Source organism: Capsicum annuum, chromosome 8 (assembly GCF_002878395.1).
Source record: "Capsicum annuum cultivar UCD-10X-F1 chromosome 8, UCD10Xv1.1, whole genome shotgun sequence".
Lineage (NCBI taxonomy): Eukaryota > Viridiplantae > Streptophyta > Magnoliopsida > Solanales > Solanaceae > Capsicum > Capsicum annuum.
Genome location: NC_061118.1, coordinates 147,436,248 through 147,448,755, shown reverse-complemented (window position 1 = coordinate 147,448,755; position 12,508 = coordinate 147,436,248). Strand labels below are relative to the sequence as shown.

The window sequence follows — 12,508 nt, the reverse complement described above, 5'->3', positions numbered from 1 at the left end:
ATATAACTAACTTCTATACAATACCAAAAGTGACTGGATATGACACGGAAAGCCCCGAAGCAAACTGGAGCTCACCAAAAGCAGCTGGATAGCCTGGCTCCTACTTGTGCGGTGTATGAGCTGAGGTACCTGTGCCTGCAGCATGAAATGCAGGTTCCCGTGGGGGACGTCGGTACGAAATATGTACCGAGTATGTAAAGCTGTAGGTAATCACATATGATATAGGAGCTCAATAGAAATCAGAAACAAGTGAATAAATCGTAATAGGAGTGGACCACACTTACTAGAACTTGTGACAACCTGTACATTGTATTTATTCAATCACTTTACCTTCGTTCTTATCATCTTTGTAATCATTACTGTATTGTACTGTGACCATTAGGCTGCCTCCAGTACATATCAACTGGGATCGACCCATGATAGGCTTATACCCCTGGGATACCACCCATGAACACATAAATAGGGATCGACCCATAATAGGCTTATTCCCCGGGGATACTACCCGATAAGAGAGAACTTCCATCACTTAGTTCAATTAATCTTTGAGATTGTTATTTCGGTCGCCACCGCATTTTTGATACTTTGAAACAATGATACATCAATAAAAGACATATAAATAGATCATCAATGCAATAACAATGAGGTAAGAACTCATTGGCACATCAATAAAGTGTTTTGGAGTCATCAATGCCATAAAAATAAAGTAGGAACTTATTGGTATATCAATGAAACGTTTTGGAGTCATTAATAGATCATGGATCTTGTTTGAGTAACCGGATACCTTCTGACATTCATTAGTGCAATAAACATGTAAGATTTGGAAGACAAGTAAGTATTGGAATGTCTTGACATCTTGTAGGGTGTAAACAAGTTCATTGGTAACGTAGGACATCATACAAAACCATTATGGATCACATGTTATTGAATAACTTTGTAAACTTTCTTAATAGAACAATTGTTCACTTTCATGCAAAAGATATGGTATAGAGTATGCTTTACATACCTGACTGTCAACCTTCAATACTAGTCCCAAATGGACTTCCCGTCTTTTTGGATTACTTATCTACAATGAACATATATAGCAATCTAATATTAGCAACCAAACGTCACAATTCAATTATTTGAATTCACCAAACTAGTGGTTAAGTAGTAAGCCTTAATTACATCATAAAGGGTGTCACTTTAACCCTCTTATACTCCAATTACATTCACATGCCATGCATATTCATACAACATCCTCCAATATCAAGTTTGGATTCATTTATCCTTCCATCCAATCCATTAAACCAAATTGAGCCATAGACATAAATAATCATTAATTCAATAGTATATCACCATATCCACCTTCCATAACTCAATTACCATATCCACCTTCCACAATTCAATACAACCAAACCAAGCAAAATAGTCCATAACCCTATTTCCATCACCTTTCAATAACAACCAATACATATAATCCTCTATCACACATATACATATGGAAAAGAACAAAGACAAACAATATTCATACCTTAGAATTCACCTCTTGATTATGCAATCCTGTTTGCTCAAATAATAGGTGTCGTTCGAAGCTCTCGAGATGACAAACGCAGTTATCGGATTACTTTGGAATTTCTACGATTGAATCAAAAGTAATTTAAAGGTCAAATTTGGCTAGGGTTTGTTCTTTCTCAATGATTGATGATGAAAATGAGTTTTTGAACTCATATACATGTATATATACACATATTCCCGTCCATAATATAATAAGAAATGACCAAAATGTCTTTAAAATTTAAATAATGTCAAATCTGTCCTTTGGTGGACTGATTTGATAAGCTAAAGTAGATCGACCATAACTCTTTTCTACGATATTGGATTTGGGTGAAATTGGTATCGTTGGAAGGATAATTCAAAGGGCTTTCATTTCATATAAAGTAGGCCACCCAGTTCGTCCTGTACAATGAGTTATGGTCGTTTGAAGTTGACCCTAAAAATCTGTTTTGATAGGCTGAAGTAAAATAAGTATAACTCCTTACTTAAACGTTGGATTTGGATGAAACTAATTGCATTGGAAAGAAGACTCAAATATCTTTCTTTTCATAGGTCGCAACTCTCCCAGTTCATTATATTAAGGGAGTTATGATCGTTTGAAGTTGACCCAAAAATTCGGCTGGCCTCAATAGTTTGTGTGCAGTAAATTTTCCTGCACATTTACTATTCCCAAATATCCCGGCCACCATTTTATAATTTAGAACGTGCTCGATTAAATCCGAAACCTATCCATTTTTGGAAATCTTTATATCTTTGGAAAGCTTATTTAATAACCTTCACATGGAACCATCGACAGGCAAATTCTGGTATAAATAAAATAAAAAAATTAATTTCATATAAATAAGATCAATACACGTACTTGAATACGGGGTGTTACAGTTGTGCTTAAATATAAGATGCATCAGTCATAATAACTTACACACTTATAAAGAAAAAAAGCACAATCGACAGATTGACTTCACGAAGTGCTACTCAATCACTGAAGAAACTCATTGAAGAACCTGATCCTAAGTATAGAAGCGGCTAAGAGTTTTACAGTTTTTTTAGAGTTGTTCATTGTGTTTGAACTATTGATGTAATATTAGTTTCATTGTGTTATAACTGAACTAGGAGCTAGTCTTCGAGTTGGAGAAAACTCAGAGACTTTAGAAACGCATACCTGGGGAGGTGAGTGTCTAGTTGAGAATTAGAGTTTATAATTCCTAGTCGTTGTGTTAAAGAAATTAGAGTTTATAATTCCAATTTGTTGGTTACAAGAGTTTTATAATCAGTCGTTGTTGAGGCTCAAAGTTATTTAGTGAAGTTGGGGTTAAATCCTGTAGAGGTGCAGGTCGTAATTTTTTACACCTTTTTAAGCCGGGTGTTTTTCACGTAAAAATCATTGTGTTCTTTACTTACTCTTTTACTACTTCCCTAGAACACGTTAGGCATTTCATCCATAGGCAAATCTTACCTTAAAGTCACTGATTAGTAGGGCACGAATTCTTAACAAGTGGTATCAGAGAAGGTTGTCTTAAAAAGGGTTAGCACCTAAGACAAAGATCAATATGATGAATTCCGCACCACCTACTAGACACAATGAAGGTCAATCCACTATTAGACCTCCACTCTTTGATGAGTCTCACTTCATTTGGTGGAAAGCTAGGATGAAAAGGTTTCTTTAAAGTGTAGATTATGAATTATGGGATAGAATTATTGATGGACCAACAATTCCCACAAAGATAGTGGATGGAGAACAAGTGAAAAGGGTACGGAGTAAATTCATCCCGGAAGATCTTGTTGCACTACAAAAGAATGCAAAAGCCAAAAATATTCTTGTTTGTGGTCTTGGTCCATCCGAGTACAATAGAGTGTCTAATTGCAACACTGCTAAATAAATATGGGATGCATTGGTGAATGCACATGAAGGCACTAGCCAAGTGAGAAAATTCAAAATTGCATTACTGTTCACTTAATATGAGGCTTTCGAAATGGAGAAAAATGAGTCAGTACAAGAAATGATAACAAGGTTAACTTTGTTGTTAAATGAGTTATCATCTCTAGGAAAGGTTTTATCTACTGAGGAATATATATATAAGGTCTTCAAAGTCCTACCAAAGTCTAAGTGAAATGTCAAAGTTACAGTTATAAGAGAAGCTAAAAATCTTACTAGAATGTCCCTTGATGAGTTAGTTGGTAATTTGAAGACCTATGAGATGGACATGGAAGATCTAAATTATAGGGCATCTGAAAGTGATGAATCAGATGATGAAGAAGATGATGAAACCGCTCTCATGACCATTGGATATTCAGACATGGAAGAAGATGTAAACTCTGAGGTAAGTATTCTTGAACTCAAAGAGAAGTTGCATTTATTTTCTAAAAAGAAACGTGTTTCCTTAATGAGTGCTTTAATTGATGATTTCCAAGAATTAGTTTCTAATAGGGATGAGTTATTCAATAATCTTGCAAGTCTCAAGTTTGATTTTATTGATCTAGAAACTTGTAAGAACACTGTTGAAAAGGAAAACTGCACTCTTAAGGAACAGGTTAGCAGACTTGATTCATCAAACCTAACTCTCAAATCTAAAATTTTAAAATTGACTTTCTGAAAAAGAAAAATGAATCAAAAGTGATGAACAAGAAAATATTGATCTTGAATTGACCAAGTCCAAACAAGAATGTAGTGATGAAAAGGAAAAAGTGAACAAATTAATTCAAGAAGTCTCTAAACTAAAATTTGATCTTGAAAAGGCAAACAGAAAGACAAATTCCTCCAGAATTGTGCATCAACTCAGTGGAAAAACTCACAGTGAAAGGGCTGGATTGGATTTTTTCAAGAGCTCTAATGTTACTAAGGATTTATGCTATATATGTGGTAATCATGGGCATCCAATCATTGAATGTTCAGTTGCAGCAAAAAACAAATCAAGCAGCATAAGCCTAGTAAAAGTATTTGGTTTTATGTTAGCACAAGCTAACAAGAAGGTTAAAACTGGTCAGAGAAACAGGTCACATAACCTGTTGCCTCTATGGGCTAGAAGGAATCTCATACATTATTTTTCTAATAAGAAAGGACCCAAGATTGTCTGGGTTCCTAAAGTTAACCCTTGATTTGTTTTGCAAGTGAGAGTGAAAGGAGGCAAGCAAAATTAGTACATGGATAGAGCTTGCTCAAGATATAAGACTGGGAAAAAATAAAGTTTCTTTCACTCACAACATTGAAATGGTGAATGGATCTTTTGGAGATTGTTAAAAAAAGGGTGACAATGAAACTGATGAGCATGCACAAGAACATATTGTACTATCTGGTCCAACTGTTGTACAGACTGAGGGCATATCAACATGGGGAACAACAAATCAATAAATTGATGCATCAATAACACCAACACAAGATGCTGATAATTTTGTTAGTAGTTCATAAGAATTGGTGTTGTCAAAAGAATCTTAAGATATCTCAGGAGAATCAATGGCTTGAGACTATGGTATCTAAAGGAAAGCAATTTCACTCTTGAGGGCTATAAAAATATTGACTATGTGGGTTACTTAATTGATTGGAGAAGCATCAAAGGCACTAAGTAGAGAGCATTTTGAAAGGAATAGGTTAGACTCGGGGATGATTAAAATTGCATGAACTCCCTTCAGTGATTGAGTAGAATAATCATTTTTCTTCTTAATCTTATTAGCTAAAATGTTATTCGATTCAATCTTGCACATTTAGATGTATGTCCCAATTCCAAATTTTTGACTCTTCTAACCTAATTTTGTATTAGATTATGCAGAAAAATAGGTACAAGCAAGCAATTGTGATCACAAAGTTTTTTTTATCAGGTATATTCTACACTGACATAAGCATAGGCTGTCTAAGTTAAAACGGATGAGCATACCTGTTGAATTCCTCATACTTCATCCTCTTCTTGTCTTATAAAGCTAACGAATCGGTTGACCAACTTTCTGTGATTCTCTCCAAATGATTGTGCACAAATGTGTTTAATTCTACACCAGAAGTATCTTCTTCTCTCTCAACCAAAATATCAGTTTTTACCATGGATCCAAGCTTGATCATTAATCACATGCAACATATGTTTTAAAGAATGAAAAGGGAGATGCTCTCCCTTTTAGTTCCTAATTGGCTCAAATCTTTTAGGATTTCTCAATCCTAATTTAGATTTGACTTTTCAAACAACAATGGATGTTTTTGAACAGATGAATCATGTTGCTCTACCTGGTTAAATAAGAAAGGCTAACACTCATTGCAAAAAAAAATGATTTAGCTGAGATAAATTCTGAACTTGAAGCTGCACATGACAGTCATGAAGTGGAATAAGTGGTCCTTCAGGCTTGGATAATGACTTTGAGCTTGACCTTGATTGAGAGAGGGATAAAAATGTTGAAGTCATTCATACATTAACACAGTTGATATTACCTGTTCCTCCTTTCTCATCACTATTCATACCCTTAGTCATGTCCCACTTTCATACCATATTTTTTAAATACTCAGTTGTTTTGATTTGTTCAGTACTAGCTTAGGTTTAATATTGAACATACTCTGACAGTTAAATGAAATGGTTATCTCTGCTAAATTTACTCATGTTTTTGCTCTCTTTAATACATTACTATGTTGGCTCAAGTCTTTGTCTGATTGTTTTGGTGATAGGCCCAGTGGCCATGAATAACATAATTAATAATTTTGGATAGTATATAATTACGTTGAAATGGTTTTTAGATGATGCCAAAAAGGGGAAGATAAGAGGGTTGTGCAATGTTTATAACCCATTAACTAACTGATTTCATTCTAGTGTTTTATACTTTAGTGTCTGTAGGTGAAGATGGTTGAATGCACAAAGAAAAGAGGTTTGTCATCATCAAAAAGGGAGAATTTGTTGGATACTATGTAGTTTTGATGATTTACAAACTGACACATGAATAAAACATGTTACTTGAGCTGGTCCACGCATAGGAAAACATATTTTCAATTTCACTGATAGATGCAGATAAGATTGCTTAAAGACAGTAACGAATAAGCAAAGCTAATTCTGATATACTCAAGTTACTGATCATGTGGGGAATATAATAAGTTGAATTTGATCAAACACTTAATGATAAGAGAAAACAAGTTGAATTGAAAAAAGAGTCTTACGTGAAGAAGAAGTTTCACTTCTGAGTATATCCTGAAGAGTGCTATGTGTGGGAGGATAAATATTCTGATAAATAAATATGTGTTGATTTAAAGAGTTGGAGTTTTACTACAACACTAAGGAGACAAGAGTTGGAATTGAAGAAGGAGTCTCACTTGAAGAAGAACTCTATGCAATGAGAGTTTTGATTAAAGGAGGAGTTTGAAATAAATAATGACTCTTTGAAGAGTTGTGCTTAAATATAAGATGCATCACTTAGAATAACTTACGCACTTACAAAGTAGAAAAGTACAATCGAAAGATTGACTTCACGAAGTGCTACTCAATCACTGAAGAAACACATTGAAGAACCTGGTCCTAAGTATAGAATCTTTCTAAGAGTTTTATAGTTGATTTTTAGAGTTGTTCATTGTGTTTGAACTATTGATGTAATATTAGTTTTGGTGTGTTATAAATTGAACTAGGAGCTAGCCTTCGAGTTGGGGAAAACTCAGAAACTTTGGGAACGCATACCTTGGGAGGCGTGTGTAGTTAGGAATTAGAGTTTATAATTCCTAGTCGTTGTGTTAAAGGAATTAGAGTTTATAATTCCTATTTGTTGGTTACAAGTTCTTAGTAATCAGTCATTGTTGAGGCTCAAAGTTGTTTAGTGAAGTTGGAGTTAAATTTTGCAGAGATGCAGGTCGTGGTTTTTACACCTTTTTGAGCCGGGTGTTTTCCACGTAAAAATCATTGTGGTTTTTTACATCTTTTTGAGCCGGATGTTTTCCACGTAAAAATCATTGTGTTCTTTACTTACTGTTTTACTGCTTCCCTAGAACACGTTAGGTAACTCGATCCATCCATAGTCAACTTTTACGTTAAAGTCACTGATCAGTAGGGCACAATGAATAAGCAAACCTAATTTGATATACTCAAGTTACTAATCATGTGGGGAATATAACAAGTTGAATTTGATTCAAACACTTAATGATATGGGAAAGCAAGTTGAGTTGAAAAGGAAGTCCTACGTGAAGAAAGAGTTTCACTTCTGAGTATATTCTGAAATGTCCTATGTGTGAGAGGAGAAAGATTCTGATAAATAAATATGTGTTGATTTAAAGAGTTGGAGTTTTACTACAACGCTAAGGAGACAAGAGTTGAAATTGAAGAAGGAATCTCACTTGAAGTAGAACTCTATGCAATGAGAGTTATGATTAAAGGAGAAGTTTGAAATAAAGAATGACTCTTTGAAGAGTTGTGCTTAAATAGAAGATGCATCAGTCAGAATAACTCACGCACTTACAAAGCAGAAAAGCACAATCGACAGATTGACTTCACGAAGTGCTACTCAATCACTGAAGAAACATATTGAAGAACCTGGTCTTAAGTATAGAATCCTGCTAAGAGTTTACAGTTGATTTTTAGAGTTGTTCATTGTGTTTGAACTATTGATGTAATATTAGTTTTAGTGTGTTATAAACTAAACTAGGAGCTAGTCTTCGAGTTGGGGAAAACTCAGAGTCTTTGGGAACGCATACCTTGGGAGGTGTGTGTAGTTAGGAATTAGAGTTTATAATTCCTAATCGTTGTGTTAAAGGAATTAGAGTTTATAATTCCTATTTGTTGGTTACAAGAGTTTTGTAATCAGTCGTTGTTGAGACTCAAAGTTATTTAGTGAAGTTGGGGTTAAATCCTGTAGAGGTGCAGATCGTGTTTTTTTACACCTTTTTGAGCCGGGTGTTTTCCACGTAAAAATCATTGTATTCTTTACTTACTGTTTTACTGCTTCCCTGAAACACGTTAGACAACCCGTTCATCCATAGACAACTCTTACATTAAAATTATTGATCAGTAGGGCACGAATTCTTAACAGTTTTTAGTATAAAACAATGTTATGCATTACTCCCAAAAACGAGAGAGGCAATTTAAGTCAAAGAATTGAAGGCTAGAGCATGGAGGACTGTTAGAAGTTGCATAATTTAAATGCAGGAAACGGGTATCCTGTTAAGGGATGGGAAAATTTTTTCTTTCAAATAAAGGGGAATTTTAAGTGTCCAGGGATTGTAAGTTAACACTTTTAGATTATTCGAATATATAATTTAAAAGGATAAAAGGAAAATATATAATATAGGAAAATCAAGGTCTGGGAGAGAGAAAAAAAAAAAAAGAACTTCCCTCCTAGCTCTAGCTGCTGGGAGCCTATCCATTAGGCAGTACCCAAAAAGTTACACTATTTATATTCAATGTATGATATACAATAAGTTGAAATTTGAGAATTTGCTTATGTTTATTTCATACACCGAGGAAGAAAATATACAAACGCAATTCGCATAGAGATGCTGAAGAATGGTCGATAAAGGCCAACAAACATTAGGTTTTTTTTTTATATGATTTTATTTTACTATGGTATACCACTAAAGACAATCTTGTGAATGTGTTCTTACATGGATGCTCTATGATTTCCTTGAAAATGTTTTCCTTTTTTTTTCTCTAGTTTTGGGGATGAATGAAATTAGAAAAAAGATTCAAATATAATATCGAACTATTAGAAATGATTCATTAGAAGTTTGGCTCCATCGTACGAAGAACGTACAACATATAAAATTGCAGTTGGACTCTTGGATATCATGCATTATGAGATGAAATTGAGTGAAAAGATCTCTTCCAGAATAGTGGAGGCATCTAATTAGTAAAAATCTTTGGAATAGATGCATAGTAGTTTGAATGAAAATGATTGGTAAGGTTAATTGTCCGATTTTGGCGAAATTGTAGGAAAATGATTATGGCCGCCCATAACATAATTGATCGACTGTGCTTAACCGAATGATTAGGTGTTGCCGTGTTGGTAGGGGCCATGAAATAAATGAATTTCGTAGAACTTGAGTGAGATTAAAATTAAATTAGGATAAGTGAATTTTTCTTGAGAATATTTTTCTTGTTTATGGCATTTTTACAACCCCCACTATACGGGTAAGATGTCATTTAATTGTCAATTTCAAACCGTACACTCCTAATCAAATCGCACATGGGCGACTTAAGAACATGAGCCTTTGTAGTATCCGAAAGTTCTTGCAGTCTGATCATGATTGTATCAAGTAGGGCGCGTTAACTAGAAGACGAAGACACATGCACTTTACAGGAAGAAAGATGCAATGCATATCTATAGCTCAAGACATTATTATTCATTTCTTTATAGTAACAAAAAAATAAATATCCAAAGTATAACTCCAAACAGTAAACAACCTTTATTTTTCCAATTTGTTTTGTTTTTCTTTTACGTACATCACCGCCACGTACCGTTGACACCCACGAGACCAAAAAATCCAACGTCTTTGTCACCATTATTTATACTCCCAATGCTCTTCCTTCCCACTCTCACTGCTAAAAAAAAAATGGAAGGAAAAACCATTCCCCTTTCCTTCCTCTTCACTTTCTCTATCATTTTCCTTTCCCTTTTTGCCCTTTCTGTCACTTCTTCTTCCCTTCAATACCAAAAATTAGTGTTACATTCACTCCCGGAAACTCAACTGCAGTCCCTTAACTGGGATGCCCAAGATTTGAGTGCCCAGTTGCTTTCCGCCGATGGGTCCGAACCGGATCCGGATACTACACTTTCCGGGTCGGATCCGGATCCGAATAACGTACTGTCTGTACAGCTACATCATGTTGATTTAGCGTCTCCGGCGTCGTTTAATGCTACTCCACATGCTTTGTTCAAGCTCCGGCTTAAACGAGATGCTGTTAGAGCTAAGGCAATTTCGATTCTTGCTGCTGCTAATGTTACCGTTGGCCGCCGTGCCGGACGGGGACATGCTGGTGGAAGGGATTTTTCTAGTTCGGTTATTTCTGGGCTTGCGCAGGGTAGTGGAGAGTACTTCACGCGTATAGGTATAGGTACTCCTTCGAAATATGCTTACATGGTTTTGGACACTGGAAGTGACGTTGTTTGGATCCAGTGTTCGCCTTGCAAGAAGTGTTATACTCAGACCGACCCGGTTTTTGACCCGACTAAGTCGTCTTCCTTCGTTGGTGTTTCATGTGGTTCGCCTTTGTGCCGCCAGTTGGACACTGTTGGCTGTAGCCGGAAGAAGTGCCTTTACCAGGTTTCCTACGGCGACGGTTCGTTCACCGTCGGTGATTTTTCGACGGAAACACTGACTTTCCGGGGGACACGTGTCAACAATATTGCACTTGGTTGTGGCCACGACAACGAAGGTTTATTCGTCGGAGCCGCCGGGTTACTGGGTCTAGGCCGGGGAAGACTATCATTTCCGACTCAAGCTGGTCGGAGATTCGGCCGGAAGTTCTCCTACTGCCTCGTAGACCGGTCCACTTCCGCTAGGCCATCCTATCTAGTCTTCGGCGAATCTGCCGTTTCTCGAACCGCCGTGTTTACCCCACTCGTCACTAACCGAAAACTCGACACGTTTTACTACGTGGAGCTCGCCGGAATCAGCGTCGGCGGAACTAGGGTTCCGTCCATTAGGCCGTCGTTGTTCAAGCTAAACGCCGCCGGTGATGGCGGTGTCATAGTAGATTCAGGAACCTCAGTGACCCGCTTGACCCGACCCGCTTACATAGCACTTCGGGACGCTTTCCGTGTAGGTGCTAGAGATCTGAAAAGAGCACCAGATTTCTCATTGTTCGATACATGCTTCGATCTCTCAGGGAAAACTGAAGTGAAGGTGCCGACGGTGGCTCTGCATTTCCGGGGAGCTGACGTGTCATTGCCGGCGTCGAACTACTTAATTCCTGTAGACAGTGATGGAACATTCTGCTTTGCATTTGCAGGTACCATGAGTGGATTGTCCATAATTGGCAACATTCAGCAACAAGGTTTCAGGGTAGTGTTTGATCTTGCTGGTTCTCGTCTAGGATTTGCTCCACGTGGCTGTGCTTAAGTTAATGCCAAACACAATCAAGAAAAAAAAGATCGAAATTTGCTTCCAAAATCCCCACGTTTGTCGTGTTTAATTAATTTCTTTGGTTAGGGGTGGATTAGGAGAACCAAAAGAAACATGAGTGTTTGTATTATGTGCTAAATTAATGTTGTAATACAGGGTTACTTAGTGTAGATTGTAAGTTGTAACTCGAAACACACTTGTGTTTTGTGTAAGATGGGCGAAGTTGATAGTAGGCGCAAAATGTGCGGCTGCTGCGTAAGGTTGACATTGCTTTTATCTATTTGATTTGTTTTCTTTGAATTTTGATTTTGTTGGGATTTCTGCAAGGATAAATTAGATGATTTCCTCCAATATATATGTCAGTTTAGGATAAACTATCTTCTAGTATATCTATAATTTGGTGAATATGACCTTGATCATAACAAGTATTTATATTTAATCCGTCGTTACGTGCTTGAATTGGACCAACTAGCCAGGATTGGATTATGTGCGTCTTTTTATGACTTTAAACCTCTTCCCATAATGGTGGGGGTTGTGAATGGTCGAATATGACTTGTGAACCAAAGTATTGTGGTGTGGGATAATCTATTGCAGTAGGTAAAATTGATGTAATAATAACTTCAAACTTGATGCCCAACTGCAATTGCATCCATATTTTGAGAGTAGGGTAGGAACTACTATGGTTGCGCAGTTAATGGCTGCATTGATAGTGTGCCATTACAATGAGACCAACCGCAACGGTGGGAATTGATTTTAAAAGGATTATTTCTTCTTTAGTTTATAAGTGAACAAGATATCATAATTCGGGGCAACTGAAATAATTATTTGGAAAAACAGAACTTTTCTCACATAGGTTTTGATTCTTTAAATCACGGTATCGACCTAAATAATTTTTGGCACTTACAATCAAGGTAATAGTCGTAAAATCTCTTTTGAGTTAATAAATTAACTCTTTAAGATAACTTTTTCTTT

The 12,508-nt window shown here is 36.3% G+C and overlaps 1 protein-coding gene across 1 annotated transcript; it reads left to right on the top strand.

Moving 5' to 3' along the window:
• Nucleotides 1–9,774: 9,774 nt before the first annotated feature.
• LOC107839303 (aspartyl protease family protein 2) lies at nucleotides 9,775–11,836 on the top strand. Its single transcript, XM_016682726.2, has one exon. It carries the CDS (start codon nucleotides 9,785–9,787, stop codon nucleotides 11,531–11,533), a length of 1,749 nt encoding a protein of 582 aa, XP_016538212.2. The 5' UTR covers nucleotides 9,775–9,784; the 3' UTR covers nucleotides 11,534–11,836.
• Nucleotides 11,837–12,508: the final 672 nt, after the last annotated feature.